Source organism: Priapulus caudatus, unplaced genomic scaffold (genome assembly GCF_000485595.1).
Source record: "Priapulus caudatus unplaced genomic scaffold, Priapulus_caudatus-5.0.1 Scaffold612, whole genome shotgun sequence".
Lineage (NCBI taxonomy): Eukaryota > Metazoa > Priapulida > Priapulimorpha > Priapulimorphida > Priapulidae > Priapulus > Priapulus caudatus.
The window spans coordinates 63665-90279 of record NW_014577673.1 but is presented as its reverse complement, the minus strand read 5'-3'; the positions used below and the strand labels follow the sequence as shown (position 1 = coordinate 90279).

Genomic DNA, 26615 nt, shown 5'->3' with positions numbered 1-26615 from the left:
TAAACTTCTATTGTAGAATGCTTGATTCGAAAAACGGCAATGCAAGTCTCAGAAGAGCTCGCTGGGTTCTTTGCTAAGCCAGTATTAAAGTGCCCATGCATTTATATACTCGCATAAGAACGATTGCAACAAATATTGCCCTGCTTCTTAGTGGGAGGCTCGCCGTAACATGTGTTTTATTGGCGAGAATAATTAAATAATTATGATCGCGCGCGAGGTCTCCGCGTAGATGAAATGTTAATGCGCAAATCTCGAAAGACTATATTGTATATATAATTCATCCACGGACAGCGATGGCTGTTTAAGTCCTTGGTCGTATTTAGACTGCCTCACTGAAGCTCGGAAGTAATGGGCCGTAGGTCTTTGGTGAAGGTCTCTCACTGGTCGTATTTACGCAGCCTGACTGAAGCTAGAAGTAATCGGCGACAGACTATTCTATAACTACGACTATAATATATTATATCAAGAGTACATAATAGAGATCTCTATTATCTCTAGAGATCTATAGATCTCGAGATATCTATAGATCTCTAGAGATCTCTATTATCTACTCTTGATTATATATGACTATAACTAACGAGTTCTGAACGCGTTTGCCCGCGCGGCGCAATTGCGCGCTGACCTCTTCTCTCACGTCACACCCCTCCTCCTTGATCCCACAGCTCAGTCTCGGCTGGGCGTGTGGACGCTCTACCTCTCCCCTCCCCTTCTCTCCACCAACCTCGTCTCTATATCTCCCCTTCATCACGCAGATCAGTCTCGGCTGGGCGTGTGGACACTACCTCTCCCCTACCCTTCTCTCCACCAACCTCGTCTCTATATCTCCCCTTCTTCATCATGCAGATCAGTCTCGGCTGGGCGTGTGGACGCTCTACCTCTCCCCTACCCTTCTCTCCACCAACCTCGTCTCTATATCTCCCCTTCATCACGCAGATCAGTCTCGGCTGGGCGTGTGGACACTCTACCTCTCCCCTCCCCTTCTCTCCACCAACCTCATCTCTATATCTCCCCTTCTTCATCACGCAGATCAGTCGGCTGGGCGTGTGGACGCTCTACCTCTCCCCTACCCTTCTCTCCACCAACCTCGTCTCTATATCTCCCATTCTTCATCACGCAGATCAGTCTCGGCTCGGCGTGTGGACGCTGGACGGCGACCCGCACCACACCAACCTGATGAGTCCACACCAACCTCGTCTCTATGTCTCCCCTCCCTTCTTTCCTCTATTCTCATCTCTCGTCTCTATATCTCTCCTTCTTCATCACGCAGATCAGTCTCGGCTCGGCGTGTGGACGCTGGACGGCAACCCGCACCACACCAACCTGATGAGTTCACACCAACCTCGTCTCTATGTCTCCCCTCCCTTCTTTCCTCTATTCTTATCTCTCGTCTCTATATCTCCCCTTCTTCATCACGCAGATCAGTCTCGGCTGGGCGTGTGGACGCTGGACGGCGACCCGCACCACACTAACCTGATGAAGTACGTGCTGACGAGGCGCGGCTTCGCCGACACGGCCGTGCTGCTCATCGCGTCCATGGCAACGCCGTGGAGCATCGTCGACTCGCTGCGCAGCTGGACGACGATCCTGCAGGACGCCGTAGATCGGCTGCGCGTCGCCCCCGACGACATGCGCCAGCATCAGGACCGCAGTGAGTCTCTCGCGCTCGCGTAAAATGAGTCGCCGACCTTTGAAGGGGTGTGCGTCGTGCAAATGTTAATGACACTTTAGGCTTATAATAGTCACAACCTTATAAAATTAACAACTTATAATAGTAACATCAGGACCGGAGTGAGTCGCTCGCATACGCATAAAATGAGTCACCACCGACATTTGAAGTTGAGGACTCTTTAGACTTATAATAGTCACAACCTTGTAAAATTAACAACTTATAATAGTAACATGAGGCGCGTATAAAATGAGTCGCCGACCTTTGAAGTTAACGACACTTTAGACTTATAATAGTCACAACCTTATAAAATTAACAACTTATAATAGTAGCATCAGGACCGGAGCGAGTCTTGCGTGCGCGCCGCGCCGCGCTGTCCGTCAAACGAGGTGTTCTTCTGTTCACATGCGTTGCCTCTGTATTTTCAACGTATGTGTGGTGACAATGGGTTAGGCCATTCATTGAAATATAATTGTTGTGGTATCACGACATGGCTACTCCTCGTAATGCAAGAACAGAGAGGGGAATTCGAAAAAAGGTTAATCTCGGGACCCGACGTCGGAAGCATCATAAGTAGTTATGACACGATTCTAAAATGAGTCTAAAATGAGTCACCGACCTTTGAAGGAATGTGTCGTGCAGATGTTTACGACACTTTAGACTTATAATAGTCAAAACCATTCATGAAGTTTCCGACAACGGACGACCCACGTCTCTTTTTTTTGGCCACGTATCGTAGATTTTTTTTGCCCACCACCATTCATACTTTTGAACGATATACCGATATTGACGTCCATTATTCGATGGCACTAATCCGCCGCCGTCCTACCCTCCTCGCAGTCGTGGAACAGTTCCAGCGATACGTTGAGCCGGAGGAGAGCGCGGAGGATGCGATGACGACGTCGCGGCGGTCGGTCGGTCCGCTGTTGTCGCCGGACGAGGGAGACGTGACGCTGCCGCTGGGAGAGGGCGTGCTCGTGCACAACCTGGGTCTGCCGATCATCGTAGTCATCACGAAGGTGAGTGTGGCGTGCCGATCATCGTAGTCATCACGAAGGTGAGTGTGGCGTGCCGATCATCGTAGTCATCACGAAGGTGAGTGTGGCGTGCCGATCATTGTAGTCATCACGAAGGTGAGTGTGGCGCGGCGGTGAGCATCGTGCTTGGGCTGCCCTCGTGGGTGGTAGCGTGGATGTGCGTGCGCTCGGGCTGCCATAGTAGCTGGAAACACGTGTTGTCCCACATCACATCATGTAGCTGGAGACAGGTATGGTGTCCCTTGTCACATAGCTGGAGACACACATGGGGTACCTTGTCACAATGCTGGAGATGCACGTTGGGTCTCTTGTCACATAGTTGGAGACACGCGTGGGGTCCCTTCTCACATACCAGAAGACACGTATGATCTTCATTGTCACATAGTTGGAGACACACATGGGGTCCCTTGTCACATACCAGAAGACACGTATGATCTTCATTGTCACATAGTTGGAGACACACATGGGGTCCCTTGTCACATACCAGAAGACACGTATGATCTTGAGACACACATGGGGTCCCTTGTCACATACCAGAAGACACGTATGATCTCCATTGTCACATAGTTGGAGACACACATGGGGTCCCTTGTCACATAGGTAGAGACACGTATGATCTCCTTTGTCAAATGGCTGGAGACACGCGTAAACTACTTTGATTGTAAAATTGTATTACCCCGAGCACATAGATGCAATTATCGATGTCGAATATTGTGCAGATACGTTCGTGGTAAAGCGTGGGCTCTATCGTGTCAGAATATGCGAGGTGAGGGTGTTGTAGTGCAAGCGGCGAGTAAAGGTTTGTGTCGCGGATCACGTTGCAGTGTGACTACGTATCGAACCTGGAGAAGGAGTACGACTACAGGGACGAGCACCTCGACTTCATTCAGCAACACATCAGAAAGTTCTGTCTTTCATGTATCCTTCACGCTAATGTACGGATCGCGAAACGATGCGAATCTCAGCACGTAGTTTTCGTTACAACTGACTTGAGCGAGGTATCTAAGTAAATGCGCGTACGCACGCCAAATTGTCGACTTTGCGACATTTTGTTGCTAAGCAGCATTGTTAGAATGCTCCCATGACAATGCTAATTGGCTAGAGCCACTTGTCAATCGCTCAGCGGGTAGATCTATTTCATCTTCAGTTCGCACAGATGTAAGTTGTTGAAGATATATGTGTTGTAAGACCGTAGAGCTAGCATCCATGCACGAAGTGAGGGCTCCCTGCATGCAATGAACATTTGAACTGTCCGCTTTATCGGTGCAAGTGGTAGAGACGAGAGTACTAGAGGTTTTTCGCAACACGTTGGAGAACCGTGCAGATCTACACGTATAGCCACACGATGGCGCCGCTATCTCCTTGACCGCTCTCCGTCAGTCGGTGCCTCGTTGTTTTACACTTCGATAAAAGACGATAAAAACTGTGACCTGCTGTACAAGTACATCATGCACCGGTTGTACAGACTACCTTTCAATATTCCGGCTCACGTCGTTGAAAAGGACTCCATTTTCATGTAAGTTTGTAGTTTCTGTTCTGTTATGGGTTACAGAGCCTGAACATGCCACTGTGTCTAACTGCAATGGAACAAAGTGCAGCATTCCTGTATTAGTTACTGAATGCTGATGAGGTATATTTCTAGTATGGGCTCTTTGAGGGAAAAATATATGGGGATAAATAGTGTATATCTGTGCATGCAGGATTTTTGGAAGGGAGGCTGCCTCTACATGGTAAAAATTTCCGAAACCAGTGTTCAAGGCATGCGCAGGCCTAATGCATAGGCAGTCCTACGAAATTAGTGTTACTTGATAAATTGTGGACCTTTTTTGAAGGGTTATTTAAAATAATAATAAGAGAGAGGAACTGTTTAAAATAGAAAACTGTAGAAAATCTGACAAGAATTTCAGTGAAGAATTGGACTGGGCATAGAATCTGAAGTTTAAGTAGCAAAAATAAACAGTATGTATGTATTCCCCAAACATGTAGATGTCATTAGCTGAGCAACCACTGTAACCTTGTATTTCAGACCGTCTGGCTGGGACAACGAGAAAAAGATCAGCATTCTGTTTGACAACATGAACAGCATGAAACCAGATGATAGTTACACATCAGTCATCTCAAAGCCTTCCATGAGAAGGGTAGGTATTTATGTTATATGCATATGTATGGGCACCTCGAAGTCTTCCATGAGAAGGGTAAGTGTATATGTTCAATGAATGTGGAAGGTCATCTCAAAACCTTCCATGATGTAGGCATTTATGTTCTATGATTTGGGAAGGGAGGACAGAGTAAATACAGATGTGTGGCAGCGCTGATGGTATCAGGACTGTATGAATTGATGAATTGTCTATATGTAAGGTAAACAATTATTATTAATGTATTAAAGCACAATACAGCAAAGTAAAACTATAAGTAATAACAATAATAAAGTATAAGTAGTTTAGAGTATGAAACACTAGCAAATGTTTTAAGAGTACAAATTGGATGAAAAATTAATGACCCTCTGCAAAGATGTACGAATGATCTGCGCAGGGCATTCCACTTACAGAGTGTATTATTCTTGCAGCCGGTTAATAGAGAGATGGAAGTTGCAGCCGAGGAAGAACAGATGTTCTTGATGAAGCTACAGACACAACTCAACACACAGGCACCAGCCGGTGGCAGGCAGGTAAGCGGGAATTACCCAGTAGTGACACGTATACTCAATTACCAGTCTGCTCCAAGTCTGGTGGAAACAGTAGCACTAATAGCAACACACGGGGATATACTGTCGGCATCGATTAATATTCTCTATTGAAATAGGTAGCGTAGGTATTCTACTACAATAAAATGGTACTACAGGCAATGGCATGCTTCTGGCATATAGCGTGCAATAGCTAGTGCAGGCTGGATGTCATAGCTAGTGCAGGCTGGATGTCATAGATAGTGCTGGCTGGATGTCATAGCTAGTGCTGGCTGGATGTCATAGCTAGTGCAGGCTGGATGTCATAGCTAGTGCAGGCTGGATGTCATAGCTAGTGCTGGCTGGATGTCATAGCTCTGCTGCCTGGATGTCCACGCTACGTGCTGGCTGGCTTCCATAGATAGTGCAGGCTGCATGGCATAGATAGTGGCAGGCTGGATGGCATAGCTAGTGGCAGGCTGATGTCATAGATAGTGGCTGGCTGAGTCATAGTAGTGCTGGCTGATGTCATAGATAGTGGCTGGCTCGGATGTCAACGCTAGTGGCAGCTGGATGTCATAGCTAGTGCTGGCTGGATGTCATAGATAGTGCAGGCTGGATGTCATAGATAGTGCTGGCTGGATGTCATAGATAGTGCAGGCTGGATGTCATAGATAGTGCTGGCTGGATGTCCAATAGGATAGTGGCAGCTGGAGTGTCATAGATAGTGCTGGCTGGATGTCAATGAGCTAGTGGCAGGCTGGATGTATAGATAGTGCTGGCTGATTCATAGCTAGTGAGGCTGGATGTCATAGATAGTGGCCAAGGCCTGGATGCATAGCCTAGTGCAGGCTGGATGTCCCATAGCTAGGTGCAGCTGGCATGGCATCCGGCTAGTCGTGGCTGGATTCATAGCTAGTGCAGGCGTGGATGTCATAGCAGTGGCAGGCTGATATTATATGATAGTGCTGGCTGGATGTCATAGAGTAGTGCTGCTGATGTCATAGCTCAGTCAGGCTGGATGTCCATAGCTGCTGCGGCTGGATGTCATAGGGTACTGGCTGGCTGGATGTCGCATAGCTAGTGCGGCTGGATGTCATCGCTAGTGCTGGCTGATGTCATAGCTAAGTGCTGGCGTGGATGTCCTAGATAGGCAGGTTGGATGCATAGCAGTGCGAATTCATAGCTAGTGCTGGCTGGATGTCATAGCTATGCGCGACCTGGGCTGTCATCAGCCTAGCTGCTGGCTGGAGGTCAATAGCTAGTGCACGCTGGATGTCATAGCCTAGTGCAGGCTGCGATGTCCCCTACAGCTAGTGCCGGTGGACCAAGATAGTGCTAGCGCGCTGTCATACGCTAGATGCGCAGGCTGGATGTTATAATACGTGCTCTCGGGATGCATAGCTAGTGCCTGCCTGGCCATGTCAGTCGCGATGAGGCCTGGACTGTTCATAGATATGCCAGGCCCTCGATGTCCATAGCTAGTGCATGGCTGGATGTCATAGCTAGTGCTGGGCTGGGTGTCATAGCTCGTGCTGGCTGGATGTCATAGCTAGTGCTGGCTGGATGTCCTAGCTAGTGCCGGCTGGATGTCATAGATATGCAGGCTGGATGTCATAGATCGTGCAGCTGGATGTCATCAAGCTAGGGCAGGCTGGAATGTCATAGCTAGTGCTGGCTGGATGTCATAGCTGAGTGCAGGCTGGAGTCATAGATAGTGCCGTCCTGATGTCAGAGATAGTGGCTGGCTGGATGTCATAGATAGTGCCGGCTGGATGTTACTAGCTTAGGCTGGCGTGGATGTCCTAGATAGTGCAGCGCTGGGATGTCATAGCTAGTGCAGCCTGGATGTCATAGCAGTGCTGGCTGGATTCATAGCGTATGCAGGCTGGATGTCATAGCTCGTGCGCAGGCTGGATGTCATAGCTATTGCTGGCTGGATGTCATAGATAGTGCAGGCTGGATGTTATAGCTATTGCTGGCTGGATGTCATAGATAGTGCAGGCTGGATGTCATAGCTAGTGCTGGCTGGATGTCATAGGCTAGTGTCTGGCTGGCAGTCAATAGCTAGTGCTGGCTGGATGTCATAGATAGTGCAGGCTGGCTGTCATAGCTAGTGCAGGGCTGGATTGTCATAGCTATTGCTGGCTCGGATTGTCATAGATAGTGGCAGCGCTGGATGTTATAGGGCTATTGCTGGCTGGATGTCCATAGATAGTGCAGGCTGCTGTCATAGCTAGTGCTGGCTGGATGTCATAGATAGGGCTGGCTTGATGTCTAGATAGTGCTGCTGGATGTCGATAGCTAGTGCTGGCTGGATGTCATAGCTAGTGCCGGCTGGCTGTCAATCCCGCGTAGTGCAGGCTGGATGCATAGCTGGTGCCACGGCTCGATGCGCATCAGTAGTCCTGGCTGGATGTCATAGCTAGTGCTGGCTGGATGTCATAGATAGTGCCAGCTGGATGTCCTAGCTAGTGCAGGCCTGGGATGTTATAGATTGTGCTGCCCTGATGTCATACCCTAGTGCGGCTGGATGTCATAGCTGGCCTGGCTGGGTGTCATAGCTCGTGCTGGCTGGATGTCATACCTAGTGCAGGCTGGTATGTCACTAGATAGTGCAGGCTGGATGTCCATAGCTAGTGCTGGCTGGATGTCATAGCTAGCTGCAGTGCTGGATGTCTCCGCTAGTGTTGGCTGGATGTCATAGATAGTGGCTGGCTGGAGTCATAGCTAGTGGCAGCTGATGTCATAGATAGTGCAGCGGATGTCATAGATAGGCTGGCTGGATGTCATAGCCTAGTGCAGGCTGGATGTCATAGCTAGTGCACAGGCTGAGCATAGCTATGTACAGGCTAGGGCGTAGCGGATCATGCTAGGCTGGGATGTCATCTAGTGCAGGCTGGATGTCATAGATAGTGGCTGGCTGGATGGCATAGCTAGTGCAGGCTGGATGTCATAGCTAGTGCAGCTGCAGCTTGTAGAATCGCATGATTGTCCGTGCGTGCGTGCGTGCGCGTAGGGTCAACTGTGGGCACTAACTCCTAACACGGCTCGAGTCACGGTCAGATATTCGGACGTAGGGGATAATCCGAAACGGTTGGGTGTCGAAGCTGGGGTCAAAGGTCCAACCGGGTCAATGGCAGGAGTGTCAAAGATGGAGAAGACATGTCCCTCCTTAGACTTAGGTATAGGGGGAAATGCCAGCAATTGCGCAGCTAATCTAAATGGCTCGACCTAGGCTCGTGATAGTCGGTGTATAGCATCATGGTAGGAAAAGCCATCACTGTGCCGAAATTGGAGGTCAAAGGTCAATGGGGCACAGGGCAGATTTTAGACATTTTCTGAGGACATGGTCTGACGGGGCGATTGAAAATCTTTTTTGCTTCAGCGGTGACCTACCATTTTTATGGCTTTATTGAAAGGACCATGAAATGTACTTTCCGCTGACATGCGAAGAGTAAGTGTCTGATAACCTTTTGACCCTGAAAGGGAGGGTTCAACATGGATTTGTTGACCGTTATTAGTGTTAACAAAGGACTGAACTGCTTTTGCTATTATTAGAGCCCATACCTGTGTGGATGCGAGGCTACATTTGCAGTTCAATTGCAAAGACAAAAGTTTGTTGAACAAGGTTTACCCTCCTTAAATCATATTATTTTCTAAAGCAGTCTGTATATTAATAGCACCCTGAATGCTAGCATGGCTACCGGCATCCGAAATGTAGGCAAAAACCCGGGGGCAATCCATTACTGATGCATGGGGGTGAACTGGCACTTTTCTAATAAACATGCACACCTGCAATGCAGATGTGTTTAATTTATTACTCACAGCTGAGCCAAATTGTCGCCTGCCTGAATATACCTGGATTTTAGCCTATACATTTCAGCAACTTTTTATGGAATTAGGTTATCTCTACTTTCTTGACTTATCACCAATGCGCGAAGGTCGATGCCATGTTTGATTATTGATTACACTTGCACGCGCCATCTCGCGGTAACTATAGGCCTAGTGATACATTATGACACGAATATATAAGACAGTCGAGCAGGTATGAAGTAGAATGCATTGTTAGGGTTTAGTTTTAGTGTTAATACCTATATGCTACACAGTTTTGATGATGACGTAGCCGGTTTAGCGATAGAACAGGCTTTCAACCTTTTTGCAGAAACGAAAGCTAGTACAGTAGAGCAGCAGACGGCAGATGAGCACTGTCGCTGTTGCGGCACTAGTTGTCATGAAGTGCGCAAGACATGTTGGCGTGTATCGGTGACATTTACCGTTGTGCGTTAATGACGTAAATCTTTAACTCGTGCAGGAATCTCCAGTTAGCGTGCAGAAGGACAGGCGGGTGTCCGGCTCTCCAGGCATGCCCAGTGGAAGTCCCAAGGTAAGAAACACATCGTCTCAACATCTTCCATCTCTGTCTAACCACACGTAGGGTGTCTCGCGAAATTTTATACGCATTTCAGTGAGGAATATCTATTTGTGTTTTTACGCTTAGAGAAAAAATTGAACGTGCATCTAAGTTATGTGAAATGAACATGTTCTCACACGCCCACAAAACAGATTTAGTTACGGAATTAGTCACTAAGTTTACAACTTCCAAGGGGTTCCTCGTGTGACTGCTATGTGATGAACCGATAATTCGGCGGGTAAGCTAAGAGGATTTTGGTCAGCAACGTCGCTTCTGATTCCACAGATAGATGCTGGCAAGGTGCCAGCTGGCCCAGGAAGCGAAGGAGTGCTAGCCAACTTCTTTAACTCATTACTAAGTAAGAAGACCGGATCGCCAGGTTCTCCCGGAAGCACCCCCAAGACAGGTACGATGTACTTTTTTCTACGCTCCTTCGTGGGTTGGTTCGCCGACGCTTGCACTATCACTAGTTGGTAGCTGTATGCTTTTAATTAAATTGCTAATTAAATTTTATAGTTTACATATATATTATACTTTTATGTTCATTAATTTTATAGTTAATTTGTATTTTAACACAGGTATGAATGTATGGTGGTCAGTGAGAACATTTTATAAAAAGTTATCACATGTATATTCTCAAATATTTAATAATAGTATTAATTTATCATTTGATTGGGATTCGCCCCTCTCTCTCCCTCCTCTCTCTTCCTCTCTCCATCGTTTCCTCCCTGCATCCCTTCTTCCCTCCCTCCATCCCTCCATCCATCTACTTCATCCTCTCTCTCCCTCTATTTTCTTAACATTTTAATACATTCTAAACGCTTTCCCCTATGCTACTGCAAACGTTATCTCTCCTTCCTTCTCTTCCTCCCTCCCTCCCTCCTCTTCTTCCCTCTTCTCTTTCCCTCCATCCATACATCCCTCCATCTACTTCCCTCCTCTCTTTCCCTCAATCCATACATCCCTCCATCTACTTCCTCCTCTCACTCCCTCTCTTGTGTTAACATTTTAATACATTCTAAACGCTTTCCCCTATGCTACTGCAAACGTTATCTCTCCTTCCTTCTCTTCCTCCCTCCCTCCCTCCTCTTCTTCCCTCTTCTCTTTCCCTCCATCCATTCATCCCTCCATCTACTTCCCTCCTCTCTTTCCCTCCATCCATACATTCCTCCATCTACTTCCTCCTCTCCCTCCCTCTCTTGTGTTAACATTTTAATACATTCAAAATGCTTTCTCCCTGTGCTACTGCAAACTTTATCTCTCGGACCCGTTGCTATAACACCGACATTCCGCGCCTTTCAGAAAAGGGAACGCGCAGTGACGTGGCGGCAGAGCTGGATAGAATGACGCGGGGTCAGAAGTCGCCGTCAATCAACAACTTGCCGAGTCCAAGCCAAGAGAACGACCGACCCTAGACTCGACGCTAGTTCACCGTCTGTCCGTCAGTTGTCAGCACCGGTGGCACAGACGTGGCCTACTAACGCGGGGAGCGTGCGCGCGGGCGTGCGGAGGAAGCGACTGTATCAGACGCCTCCGTTCGTCCAGGAAGTGCTGGAGGATGCAGCCATGCTGGCGCCATCTGCCAACGCAAAGACGACCACGTTCGTATAGAGCAGATTGCATGCAGCTCTCCTCGACCACAATCATAGGCCCGTGCATCGCTCTGCATCCTAATTCTGCGTGGCCGCCTTCCTGCAATGGTCTACATAGGAAGCGTGTTTTTGATTATAAAATGGTGTTATTATCGTATAAATAGTTATTGGGCAATCTGACGTGAACAAAGGTCTTCTAATGGCCAACAAGGTTTTCTTCTGCCGCGTATGTATAATAATACGTATCGCATGTGAACGGTTTTCAACAGGATTATTCAAATCACATTCGAAGCTGGGGAAAGGTGATCGATAGCTTCCTACATTTCTATGGAACGTCATTCCGTCACGAAATCATTGCATTGATCGGAAACACGAAAGCTGTTTTTTTAGGTCCGAGGGAAGCAAATTTATGGTTTTCTAATAACTTTGATACTGTCCACTATGCCGTATATTTTTGTAATGTATCCGCGCGGGGAAACATTGCTTCCGACTTGGTCCCATAAATGGCGCTGACGAACTAGCTTTGATCGTTTTTTCGTGGCGTCACGATTGTGCGTCTGTAGTAGCAGTGTGGCATTACGTGGGAGAGCAAAACTAAATTCTCTTTCCAACTTCATTGAGCCTTATCGGGCGATCCTATCCGAGCGCTTTCAGCCTCAAGTCACGACCAGGACGAAGAGGAATAAAAGACAAACGTGCCTCAATTTAAAATTGTGAAATTCGTTAAGTTTGCTCTGGATCCGTTTCCCAAGGTCGACCCCCCTCTCTATGGGAAACGGTTAATCGTCCGCTGTTGATTAGGTTTGACGTGCTCGTCATTACGGAGGACCCTCTTTAGTCTTTACCTGTCGGAGTGTGTTGTCTATTACCGTAAGTGTGACCGACGATGGTCGAATAACGACGCTGGTTGCTTTCATTTCTCTGGTCTGACATGCCTCATTGAGAGGCGGCGGCTAGACTCCCCTCTAGCGCGCGATTTTGTGGTGCTTATATTTTTTGCTTCAGTGTCTTACTAGTAAGGTTCCTTTTGTTTGCGAATACCCTTTCGTTAGTGCTAGTACGTCGTGACGTGGGTAGAGGGCGCCTCTGATCAGCGGCAGCCTTCCTCACGGGTGAAGCTTGGTAGGTATCTGCATTGTGATTGTACATGTATGCAATTAATCAATCAAGCTTACGCACGCGTTATTTCGATAGCTTTGAGGCCCGCAGACAAATCACGTTGCCGGATTTGCCAGATAAAGGCGAATCCGTCTGCATGTAGATGAAAATTGTGTATATACATTCCCAATTATTTTAATTATATATACTTTTTTTAAAGTGTATTATTACACGTAGGTAGTATTTCCAAGTATGAAAGTCTATTGTACACAGATGGTCCTCACTATGCTAATAAAATCACAGTGGTAATTAATTATTTATAATGTAGATTTAGACGTGGAATTCATTTGATACTTGCCAATGTGGATGCATTAATTAAAGTGCATAGACGTACTATTGCAGGTTAGCATCATTGCTGGGGCTCATGGCAATAGCTGTCCAGCAATCCCCCGTCATTCTCTGTGAGGAGCTGATTTATATATATTTATCAGGAGTGAATAGTAATATCTATTATTATACACTCCTGTATATATGTTAACAACGACTCATGCAAAACACCTGGCCCAGCGGCCTGGCTATGCTGGGTAAGTGGCTAGCTGATTCCTCATGCATGGCCAGCGAATATGGTATGCAGTGTATGCTGAAGCGCACTTGCCACTAAATTTAGATTAAGCAAGCCTGCATCCACACCTCTGGTGCTTTGCAATGTACTGGGCAGGCTACATACAGAGCATTATAGAGGGTTGTTGGACTATTATGTTCCCGCAGGCCAATGCAACTATGCTAACCTATAAAAGTACAATCTAGCCACCTTAACATCCAGCTGGTATCTGATAGCAAAGGAATTGTAAATAAAAAAAGGTCTTGAGGTCAGAGTAGGCCTGGTCTTGGTTGTATATGGCTACTTGGCACGGTTTTAAAGTATGTGATGATTCTCTGAAGTTACTGCATTCAGCTCTCTCTTCTTGTTGTTGTTATAGATAACCATATCGAATGGCTATTGATTGTGGTTGCTTACTGTAGCTAATACCTTCCATTTCTGACTTTAGTGTAGTTGCTGTGATATCCATTAATTGAGGTGTAAAGTAAAAATTACTGGAGCCAATACCTACCTACATCTTCTATAACTTCCGTGTCATTGAAGGTTAATGATTCCCTATTGTTGCTGCTGCCGCCATCTATCTCTCTGCACGAGTGAAAGTGTTACTCCACGCCCTTCCAGATATACTGTTGTTTGTTGCTTCACCAGGATTATGTGTACTGTACCTGTACCCTGTAGTAAGTACGACAGCGAGTGCCTTCGATACTCCAGCTTGGGTTCTAGGGGAGCAATACATTTTGTATGTGTGGAGAAGAGAAAACCCCCGAGAGAGAGAGTGAGCAAAATCTCACTCGACTTTGATCGAGTGCCCTTGCAAATGAAGAAATCATCTCACTGTTGTCGAGAGTTGCACTGTAAAGCGATTAGGTTGTGAAGCGATAATATGCCAAATGTTATGGCCGCCAATCATATACGAAATTAAATGCTTTAATGTGCCGCTGGTAAGCGCAACAACTTCAATCAAACCTAGTGAGGGGAAACCCATGTTATACTCTGCTAAATGTGTGTGCGCCAACAGTAGCACGTGAACACATCACAGGGTATTTAGGCATATATATATATATATATATACATCGCACAGGGACAGATCATCCACATATAGAACTGAGCAGCGGGGGATATTTGGATCAGCAGCCGTGGCGGCTGACGTGTATGTATGATTGCGTGTGTCTGTTAAACCCTACTAAATACATGGCAACGGCAGCGTACAATGCTTACCAATGCCAACCTCATTCTTCACAGTTGATTGTATAGTCATCATATATGCTTGAATAAATCTGTCTGAATTTTGAGGAACATAGCTTTATTATGCTTTCATTTACAGTACTGCAACTATAACATAATGTGCCAGAGCTTCGAAAATCTAGTATTGCATGTTTCGCCCATGCGCGCACGCACGCACGCACGCACGCACCAACCCCGGCACGCACGCACGCACGCTTCCATCTGCTGTTATGTGGCCACAAAAGCATCCCTCCTCTATACGGAACCTGACCATTAAACTAGTGGGGGGTACAAAATTGAACAGCCTCGGTGGGTGGGTGGTTGGTTGCCATTTGGGAGTCCTTGGGGGGGGGGTCATCGGCACTCTCCTTCGCAAATCTACCTCTGTGGCGTTATCAAAACTTACAATGATCGATCGTTCGTTAATCACGAATACCATGATTATATATTAACATCGTGCTCGTCATCCTGCTACCACCTCTACATTCTTCTTCACATTAGCTATTTAGCACCATTGCAGCATGTGAGAATGGCAAATTATACAACCTAATATATATATATATATATATATATATATATAGTATACTTATATAGCTTCAACGGCATAACAATAGGCTATGTGTAGTCACATTGGTAGTTTACATCTGACAATAGCCTTTATTACGAAGTGATGATTATATAATACTAGTGATAAGTCTAAAGCCTTATACCTGTATTTTAAGATATGCAATATGCATCCATAGTTTTACGTATTACTTATGAACGTCTCTATATATGATATATATATATATATATATATATATATATATATATATATATATATAGTATAGATATGTTCACAATATTACGGTATGATCAGCTTGATGCAACAAGTAACCTGCAGCAGTAATAGTGGCAATGATCACGTTAAACGAATGCACAGTGGCAGCTATAAACCACAGTTGCTTAATTGTTACGACATTTAAAAGGCTTGAAATCACACGATTCGATGGGACTGTAAAGCCAAATAAATTACAGGGGTAAACGGTAACTCAACGCACCACCTTGCAAACAGAGAAAACGAGTGAATATGACTTTAACAACGTGACTGGGAAAATATTTTTTTTACAAAAGAGAAAACAAAAATATGAAAATATCACAGAATAAAACCTTCCCTGCCTGCAACGCAACCTATACTTACACTCATCACAGCCTACAGCAAAGCCAACAAGAGAATTAATATATACCATATACCCTGTTGATTCTATAGTTGTAGTCATTGCTAAGGCTATTAAAACTGTCGTTTGCAAAACTTATTTAATGTGCATACAGTATATTGAATATCGAATTGTAATATATAATATAATATATAATATATATTGAAATCAATTGTATATTGAATATCTATGCATGTTGAATGTGCATACTGTACACACCTACTAGTATCATCTTCTGTTTGATAAAGTAGTGGTTAGCAAGCCTAGACTCAAACATTAGAATTACTAATGGGACATTTGGGAATTTGTAATTTTCTCATTGGCTGTGTTATTGACACAAATGATATCTATACCTAGTACACACTATTGCAATCTGTGAATATTTTTCCATTCCATCAGCAATTCTCATCACAATTGTTTAACAACGCAAGAACTGACTGACAGAGTCATATGAAATGATGCAATGACAATGCAGCAGTAGAGCAAACGTACAGGACTGTTGCGCACAACTTTCACTTACCACATACCGCTATACCAAAAACACTGACAAAAAATTCCTTTTAAATACGTGGCACGTTCGGTGCTATGCTGTAACAACCACAGATGGTGTTACGAATCCATTCACGAATTAGAAAGTGCATAAAAAGCTAGTGTTTACGCAGAACTTTATCGCACGAGTCACTCTAAACAGTAGTCATTTAATAAGCAGACAAAATTACATAAAACGTCACTTTGGTAAACAACTGTCATTCTCAAACAATTTGTGGTAAAGAGTATTCCTTTTTATACAACACCATTGCGCAACATTATAGCCGAGAGCGATTGCCACTAAAGCACAGTAGCTAAAATTATGGCCGTGCCAAATTGCGATTGGTGTACGTCCAGACACGTTGATAAGCGTCGTCACACACCGCGAGTGATCCAACGTTATGCGCACCGCAGCTTCTCATGCAACGCTGCCGTTAGACGCCGGCGCCAACTGTTTCACCTTTTCAATGTTGTGGTCGACAACGTTTACGAGGAAGTCCATCCACTCATTGTCCTCCTCAGCACAGATGTGGGTCCCCCTGGTGGTATGAAGAGTATACAATTACATTGTTTTACAATACATTATAATGATATATAATGTATATAATAATAATTATAATAATATAATATATATATACATTATATATATATTCTAATTATCTACATGTATATATGATTTATATATATTTACAATGCTTTTCGCAGGAGTAACCCAACACTATGAGTAGAGACTGTTTCCCTGCAGATCACCACTGTAGTCTCGTGAGTGTGGTACATCATGGTTAAGAGCCAAAAATCATCGCATTGTACTAACTACGTGTTATGAACTGGACATAGATGAGCAACAAACTATTAGTAAATGACCTCTGAAGACCCAACAGGACAATATGAACGTGTAAATTGTCTTCATGTAAATCGTTGTAATGTGTGTTTTGTTATCATTTTTGAACATCTAGTGCAGTGCTTCTTAGACTGGTGAATGGTTTACCCAAGGGTGAATAAAATTATTTTGGGGTGAACGAAAATTAGTGAAAAACGTAAGGAAATTTAGTCAGGGGTGAATGAAATTTTGTGATAAAGACTCGATGGTGAACGACACCAAAGACCCTATATACTATATAGAATTATATAGAAGTATATATAGGGTCTTTGACGACACTGAAATAGTTTGCCAAGCACTGATCTAATGCACCTCTCTTTTCGAGAGATCGCTGATCTGCATCGTCCATCTTACCGAGCGAAGGCAAGCAGCGCTTTAACGGTGTTGGCCAGCTTCACGGAGTTTAGTCGGACGGACGCGTGGCTGAGCGGCGGGTAGAGAACCGTAATCAGGTCGTCCACGGCCGGGCTCATCATCGCTACCTGGTCCATGAGCTCATCCAGCTGGCAAATGTTGCTCTTCTCACTGCAGCAGCTACTGTCGTATCCAGAAAAAAACCCATTACGTACAGGGATGTAGGCTACATGCATCTATTTAGTGGCCGTGTGTATCTTACTGTCGTATCAAAAAAAAAATTAAGTAAGGTGATGTAGGGTACATGCATCTATTTAGTGGCTGCATGTATCTTACTGTCCATGTCATGTATTTCAGAAGCACCCTGGAGTACGATAACTGCTTCAGAATTACTCCAGGAATAACATAATTTTTTACTGTTGGAATTAAATGGCATACAAAGGAAGGATATTGCCTACCATTAGACTTTGCTGCGGTTGTAGTTTTCTTCAGTGAAGCCTTCGCCGCTTTTACCTGTCCAAGTAAACAACATACACTCCCTTACACGAACGCAAAAGATATAATACCACCAACCTGCTAATTAGCCACTCACACAAACAAGAGCCGCAGAGCGTCTGGGCTCATCTGAGGTCTGTTGCTACGATTATAAACGTAAAATTTCAGTCGTGCGTAGTACCACATTTGTTAGGCGCAGATATGCAGACACGCAGTTGCGTACACATCATGGTTAGGACACGCCCACTATCGCAGATGGAGGGTAGGGGGAGGGTGGGGGGAGAGGGTGGGGGAAGGAGTGGGAGGAGGGGGTGGGGGAGGGGGAAGGGGGAGGGTGGGGGGAGGGGATTCTACTAGCAAAAGCAGTTCAGTCCTTTGTTGACAGTGAACAAATCCATGTTTAACCCTCCTCTTGAGGGTCAAAAGGTTATCCGACACTTACTCTTCGCATGTCAGCAGAAGGGACATTTCATGGTCCTTTCAATAAAGCCATAAAAATGCTAGGTCACCGCTGAAACAAAAAAGTTTTTCAATCGCTCCGTCAGACCATGTCCTCAGAAAATGTCTAAAATCTGCCCTGTGCCCACTGACCTTTGACCTGTGACCTCCAATTTCGGCACAGTGATGGCTTTTCCTACCATGATGCTATACACCGACTATCACGAGCCTAGGTCGAGCCGTTTAGATTTGTGCCGCAATTCTGCATTTCCTCCCTATACCTTAAGTTAAGGAGTGAATGTTCCCCCTTCTTTTACACCTCTTGACCTTTGACCTTTGACCCCCAGCTTCGACATCCCAACTCGTTTTGACGATCCCCCCCGATGTGCCGAATATCGTGACCGTACGTCGAGCGGTTAAGATTTGTGCCCAACTGTTGACGCCCGGACGGACGGACGGACGGACGGACGGACGGACGCACGGACGATCATGCGATTCTACAAGCTGCATCTGACTATGTCAGATGAGCTAAAAACACTTGCAAATGATGGCAATTTCGGAAATACGTGCTATAAAGTTACCACAGACGTTGCACGATTAGACATGATTACATTATACATTTAGCTGGACACTAGCATTTACTACTGGTAATTGTTAGTAAGACAATAACGTGCATGCGTGCGTGCGTACGTGGGTGTATGTGTTGTGTGCAGATTATTTGCGTGTGCCTATATGTGTGCAGATTATTTGCGCGTGCCTATACGTGTGCTTGTGCGTGTATGTGTGCATGTGGCTGTGCGTGTGCATGTGGCGGTGCATGTGCATGTCTGTGCGTGTGTGCGTGCGTGTAGGTTCATACCAGGCCGAGACAGGGGGCAATCAGCTGTCTGTCTGTGTCTGACCACGCATCATCACTGAACTCATCCAGTACGTCTCCCAGACCCGACCAGCGTGACTCTGTGTCAGTGCGCAATGCCTGCCCCAGTCAGGCACCGATAGCAGCCCATCGACGGAAGGATTGCGGCCATGATTTTTTCAAAATCCAGTGACACAAGTCAGATAATAGAAAAAAAAAAACAGAACACGTTACCATGAACATATGTACAATCGATGCAAGCAGCCACATAATGTCTGCCATTAAGCTCTCATTTGGCCAAAAATATTTTTTCTGCCATGCTTTTATCATTCACAGTACATTAATATCATGGACATTATAGCCGAGAGCGATTGCCACTAAAGCACAGTAGCTAAAATTATGGCCGTGCCAAATTGCGATTGGTGTACGTCTCGAGAAATAACATAGGGTATAAATTATGTTCACAAAACTACGGTACTGCAATAACACATGCATGGCATACAATACGTGACAGACTAACTGACAACACAATTGTCAACAATATATAGCTGCATGTACACTGATGTATAAATATATCATGAAAGCTGTAGTGAGTGGCTACTCATGAGAACAATTTTTGCAAGGTGTCATTTGAAAATAATTATACCGTAGAGAAACTCCACATCAAAAATCAGAGGGAATTCTTAGTGGGAAGCTTCATGAATATGTGGGAATTATTTTCGTTATGCTTATGTTCCTTGAAACGTTTGCATCTGTAAACAAAACTCTTGAATGTAAATGATTGTTTTAACAAATATACACAGCATATACCTCTTCTATTTCATCAAGTGCATCCTTCACAAGTGCACATGCACTGTTTAGCTCGGAAATAGCAGCTGCACCACTATCTAAAAGAAAAATTTAAGATTTCAGTTGTTTCAAATTTGCATTATCTAAGAAAAATATCTATGCAGGCACAAATCTATATTGCACAGTGCAGTACATTACATGCGAGTACATTGCAACTATTCATTGCTATCTAAAATAAAAATGAGCTAACATTCAGTCGTTTTAACCATGTATTCTTAATAAAAATATCTATGCAGACACAAATGCACGTGAGTATGTTGCAACTGTTCCTGAGTTCCTAGCTGGTCAATTCCTACCTCTTGGTAGTTCCTGTATTGCATCGCAACTCTCCCACACACTACCTGTAGACTGTAGCTGTTTCTGAGGTCTGAAATAGGATAGTTCACATTCAATAACTACCAGGGTGCATCCCGTGAAGTCAGCCAGCACAGACGTCCATTAGTGACAAACTGTCGCTTTCAGCTAACTAAATATGACTGCTGGTATAATCATGGCACGTTCGCTGTTATGCTGTAGAAACCACAGAGGGTGTTATAAATCCATTCCCGAATTAGAAGGTACATAAAAAGCTAGAGTTTACGCAGAACTCTAAAGTCACTCTAATTTCTAAACAGTAGTCACATCAGCTAGCACAGACGTTGATTAGTGACAAACTGTAAACATTCAGCTAACTAAATATGACTGCTGGGTCTAGTCATGGCTAGAAAGATCAGTCTACCCCTGAGGTCCATTTAGTCGCAGATCGTTCGCTAGTTGTTGTAGACTCGTAACTATGGTAATGATACCCTGTCTCAGCATCTTCTGGAGATGAAGCCCTAATTAGAACAATACAAGTGCAATACACTAATAAATGATTCATTGCATATAATTCTCTAACAAACTATATAGTACATAACTTACAACAAAACAGAAAATACAGTAAATCACATTCACCATTTCTCCTATCACTCATCACCATCACTCATATTATTCTCTAAACAAACTATATGGTACATAATTCACAACAAAACAGGAAATGAAGTAAAACGCACTCACGCAAACAGAGTGCCAAATGAAATGTTCTAAATTTTACTACATCAGTTTAACCCAGCTTATTATAATTAACTGTGTTTGTTGCTGTTTAGTGGTAATATTTCATATGAAAGATATGCTATACGCACACACACACACGCGCGCGCGCGCACGCACACGAGCGCACACACACACACACAACACGCACAGTCAAACACCCATGCACACATGTACACACAAATGCATGAACACACGCACACATGCAGTCACGCACACACGCATATACACAGACACAAATATAGGTTTGATCATAGTAGTACACTTACCTTGAGTGTCAGGTAATCCATAAAAGAGAGAAACCGTCATGAGTGTACACTGCTCTAGAACATTTACTAGTTTTTGGGATTCCTGAAAAGATAAATAAATTGGGTACAACTAATTATGAATGAATATAAATAAACAACGTTGACTGTTTCCTTGTCATTGTGAACCATAAACCATGTGCAATGCATTAGAATTGTATAATTTAAATACTCAAAATTACAGTACAGTCCGACCTCCTTTATCCGGCCACGTCGGGACCGGCACCCATCCGGATATGGGATTTGGCCGGATATGAGAGTTATGCTCAAACACAGCATTTCTATGCAGTTCAGTAGGGTTTATGCATGTGATAATGCATTTACTCGTTGAGCATGATTATTTGTAACAAACTGTCGTGTTTCATGGTTTATATGAAATGGAAATAAAATGAAATAAAACAGAAATTTTACCGGAGGCATAGCGGACACGAGCAGACAACACACACACACACACGCGCGCGCGCGCACACACGCAAACGTACGGTTGGTACATCGCGCAAGTTTTTAGCAAGCTTTGAGCGATATTTTTAAGTGGAAATAAATGAAAAACAGAGAACATACACTGTGAGATCGCGGCCGGTGAATAGAGATTTCCGGATAACGGATGGCCGGATAAAGGAGGTCGGACTGTACCATGTATATATAAAGTAGGATCAAGATACAAAATATTTAGCATGTATCAAATAATATTAAAAAGAATCATTTGGAAATAATTAACTCAATATATTTTTCAAAATTATTTTACAGACCCGCGTCATGCAGACAGATTTCATACTATCAAGTATTACACAAGGAATAATGCATCAACTTCCAGATAGTTTATTGTAATTTTCCAAGATTACGCTTAGAGAAAAATGATTCCTACATCTTATTTCTGTTAAGAGATTAGTAGCAACATATCGTAGGGGGCAATATTTACACAATAAACACCAGAAAAGTGGATAAGATAGTAAATAAACAATTAGAGTACCTCAGGCGCAGGTACTGGTGGCTTCGAGAATGCCACACACAGCTTAACTGCCTCATGTGAAAGTCGCTTCACAATAACTTCTGAAATAATGATTTTGGTTACAAATAAATATTAAAGAATTTATATTGTTGTGGTAATATAATCATAACTATAATTAACAATTACACAGCAATATAAAGCAATAAGAGAGAACTATGATGTATCTTTTTATGAAGCATGCACTGTGATCATTATTTATACTGATACCACCTTACCACACCTTACCTATAATCCATATATATATATACATATACTGTCCAATTTTTCATATATTTACGCTAGAGTATGCACTACATTTATGGTACATATTAATAAGGATAGATAGCTAATCCTCATTTAAATTTACCCAAGTTAAGTTTAATAATGTGCCGGGTCTAGATAATACATTCATGATCAATTAGGGAACATCATAAAATCAATAGCATGCACCTCTTTTGCAATTGGACTCATGATTACACCATTCACAATCATGTTTCAGAATGCAGCACAATTTGTCCCACAGGATTAAATCTATAACTGATACCAACCTCATTTCATACCCATTCATCATATGATATTGCTTCACAATGCAGCGAAATTTCAGCAACATGGTTAAATCTGTAATCTTTACCGACTTCATTTCACACTATAATGCATCATATGATATTCCTTCATAATGCAGTGAAATTTGTGCAGATGGGTGGAAATTGTGGCTGTTTACAAATTTTAGCACCAATTTCAGTTTACTATACTAACCTAGCCGTTGCCAAAATGCCTCCGATGTGAATCCGGCAAAGTCTCGATCTTTGGGATCATCCCCTACAAACATTAATTTACAATTAAAATAATGCTAATAAAAAAACTCACGTTGACAATGTATTTTACACACATCTAGTCGAGGGAATTTGTTGATTCCATCCGTGTTGGAAACAGACGCCCAACCTCTTGACCGGGTCTGGAGAAGGACTGGCTCATTTTTTATGGATTTTGTGATAGGTTATATATAGTAGAAATAAGAATTTTCGAAATCAGGACAGGCTGGGTTTCCAGACTTATTTCCCAGACGAACTGCATGGATTTTATGATACAGGGTCCGGGATGACGTGTTGTGTTGAAGTGGTGTACGTGTTCCACACTGTACTACTGCACCTACTTTAAAGGTATCCTTTACTCTATGTTCTAGGGTTATTTTCAGTTAATTTAGGTTAAAATTATGCTACATAAAGAGTTTCATGGTTCAATCACCATTAGAATTTTTTTTTAAATGTTTTAAAACTAACGACTACAGTTTGATTACAACGACGGTGGCGCCACTCAAAGCGCACGATCTGAAAAGTTGCGCAAAACGACTTTTCAGCCAAGGGCTACAGACCGTGGGTGTTTCTTATTTATTAATTTAAAAGAAAAAGGATTATAATATCTTATAAACGACATATAGTTTCAGTTATATTATGGATAAATTTGTCCTAAAATAAACATCGTTCGGTTAAATAGCATTTAGGTATAAATATAATTGCACCTTTGTGATTAGCCCTCGGTCTGTAACGTACAAAATATATTGGGAAATGTACAACTTTTTCAGGGTGGCAGCACGGTCGCGGGTATCAATGGCGCCATTCAAATTTCGTAGCGTTGATGTATAATTAATTATAACAATTAAATTAGGTATCTGGTAACAAGTATGTGTGGGTATAGATGATTTGTTATACAGTAAGTACAGTTGTATGCAGTAAAATCCTAGAGCCTAGTATGCCTTTAAATGTAAACTATGGCACAAACATGCAGCTATAGCGGAGAGTAGTACGTAGCACCATCACTAGCATCAGCATCAGCATGACTTATGAGTAGGAACAGTAGTAGCAGAGTTGCAATTGGTAGTGCCCCCCCCCCCTGAGGCACACTCCCTACAAAATAGGGTAGGTATATGTGCCACTTGAGAGATGGAATTGGAGGGCTCCGGTACTAACTCAGCACATAAAAATGGGGGTCTTCAGAACTAGGGTTTGCAGGAAAGCATGATGTTTGAAACTGGATATGTTTGCGAGAGGGGGTCTCCGGGACAGGCAGAAAAAAGTAGGACCTATGCTCTGGGACGGGAAATATTTAAAAAGGGGGTCGCCGGTGAGGAAAAAAGTACGACCCATGCTCTGAGACGGGATATATGTGAAAAAGGGGGGTCTCCGGTGCGGAAATTTCGAGGTGAAAAGGAGGGTCATAACTGCGGCACCTACCTACCACACAATATATAGGGAGTGCCCCCCCCCCCGGGTAGTGGCGGTAACAGCAACTGTAGACCGGCAATATAATCAAGTGAGCTCAGTTCCCATATGATATCATTAAGTTAAGTGGCACTAGACGTGATGCGGCCATGATGCCGAGGCGAATTGACACTTTGTGTCTTCCAATCACAGCCTACGCCGCACCAGACTTTGATATTTTTAAATATGGGGACCCATTGAACCGCAAAATCACTAATCTCAGGAACTAGGGCATTCTGCTATATTAGAACGGTTTCCTACAATAGAGTTTGCCACAAATACGAAAATAACACGCTGTTTAGCGCACTGCGCTACGTCCTTCTGTTGCATTTTCGCATCTCCGTAATCAGAATAAGCCCCGCCTTCTTCGTTGATGGACATGAATGGGGTGTCACCGACGTGACCAGTTCCTGTACCTACTGTCTATTTCGCCAGCCTGTTTACTTTTCGTAAATAATGAAATGCCCGGCCGATGCATTTCGCATTGAAGTGGAATTTTTTTTCGCATTTTCACTCGCTATCGGAACTGAACGAGTGCGTCATTTATTGAACATTGAATTTTTTCTTCAAATTCAATAATTCCGAAAATCCCTAACCGCGCTACTCGATTGTTTTAGCCAATGAACGTAGCTGTGTGTGTGACGTCTTGCCCGCACGCTTTATGCTTGGCTTAGCGGGCCTCGAAATGGATATCGGAAGCAAGCACCTCGCAACACGCGTGTTTGTTTACATATAGCTTTGTGACATGAGGATGGGCGTTGTTGGGGAGTTCTGCGATGATAACCTCAGAATTTCTTAAGGTGCATGGAACATTTTACCAATTTAGTGGTGTCAGTTAGTCACCGATATGTCACAGTAACTAAGTAGTAAGTACTAACCGTATATGTTTCACATACGTTCACCTATTTTGCACACAGGCGGTCGAACATTGTAAAAAATTGTGTGAATATTTATTTTTATTGAGACGTTCCAAGTGCCTGTGCTTTCAACGGTCTTGTACGTCAATGCACGTGCGTCAAGAGCCACAAACTCAACACAATTTCATCTCTGTTATTGTTTACGCCTGAATGCGTGATTGATCAGGGAGGCGGTGCATGTAAGAGGGAGACATTTTCTTTTGGGTTCCGAAAAACACAATTCCACTTGACAATTTCATGGGCCATTTCAATTGGAAGCTCGTAAATAGAAGATCTGCATAATGGACCCCCAACAAGCCCTTTGACTGACTAGTCAAGAAATTCAAGGGTGTATATTATATTGCTCTTATTTAGCAGCCAATAGTTCTTATTTAGAACAAAGTCTTCATTGTTATCTTCTAAAACCACAGACCATCCACTGACCACTGTGGAGACGTGCGCCGGGGCTCGAATTTGGTGCACGTCTCCACTGCTGACAGCGCTTCATACTTGAACATCCCCGCGGTCGCGTGCGCATAGATACAATAATGTAACCCAAACCCAGGATAGGTTGGGTTTGGGTTACATTATTGTATCTAGCGTGCGCATATCCCGCGGAACTGCACGTCTCATCCGCGCGCAGCGCTCAGGATCAACAGCAAAGCTGTGCCACGCAATCTTGTATCATGTCTCTCTGGTTATGCTATATAATATAGTAACACTGCGAGTGTGAGCATGATGATGATGTGGAGGGTGAGCATGGATGGCCGTGCCACCATCATCCATGTGCCATGTGCCGATGTGGTAAACAACATCAAAATGCACTGCACTGTTACTGTAGATCGAGCATGTTACTAACAGAAGCATATATGTTCATAACCTAGTATTCTTACTAATAGAAGTATAGTACTTCTAGTATTATTTAGTATATGAATGACAGTGGCAGTGTCAGTGACAGTGCGACCTAGGACTCGAGTAGCATCATAATCATAATGAATCATTGAGTGATCATTAAAAATCATTGATCCACTATCGTAATTGGTATACACACAGCTTTTCGTTGTTGTTTCGAGTAAAGTTAAACATCATCGTAAGCTAGTCATGCACACCTTTCAATTGATCAATAGCTAACTGAAGATTAGCATGTAATAAATTAAACACTTCGTCGTTTGATTTTGCTACTGCTTCCATGGGCGCGGCCATTTTTGGT

General features: G+C 43.8%; 2 protein-coding genes across 2 annotated transcripts in view; one reads left to right on the top strand and one right to left on the bottom strand.

Moving 5' to 3' along the window:
- LOC106812144 (cytoplasmic dynein 1 light intermediate chain 2-like) overlaps positions 1 to 14366 on the top strand; it is a 19868-nt gene extending 5502 nt beyond the window's left edge. Inside the window, exons 4-12 of the mRNA XM_014815936.1 lie at positions 1418 to 1648; positions 2507 to 2685; positions 3528 to 3621; positions 4084 to 4219; positions 4730 to 4841; positions 5270 to 5371; positions 9681 to 9752; positions 10065 to 10185; positions 11082 to 14366. Coding sequence (XP_014671422.1) covers positions 1418 to 1648; positions 2507 to 2685; positions 3528 to 3621; positions 4084 to 4219; positions 4730 to 4841; positions 5270 to 5371; positions 9681 to 9752; positions 10065 to 10185; positions 11082 to 11194 — 1160 coding nt within the window. The 3' untranslated portion in view covers positions 11195 to 14366. The remainder of the gene's footprint in view (positions 1 to 1417; positions 1649 to 2506; positions 2686 to 3527; positions 3622 to 4083; positions 4220 to 4729; positions 4842 to 5269; positions 5372 to 9680; positions 9753 to 10064; positions 10186 to 11081) is intronic.
- Positions 14353 to 26615, bottom strand: LOC106812145 (cyclin-D1-binding protein 1 homolog). The gene is given in 12 exon segments (XM_014815937.1): positions 14353 to 16557; positions 17253 to 17401; positions 17404 to 17435; positions 17711 to 17765; positions 19045 to 19161; positions 19852 to 19928; positions 20187 to 20257; positions 20609 to 20705; positions 21228 to 21309; positions 22234 to 22313; positions 23008 to 23070; positions 26515 to 26615. Coding segments are annotated over 12 exon segments (1038 nt in total). The 5' UTR covers positions 26609 to 26615; the 3' UTR covers positions 14353 to 16436.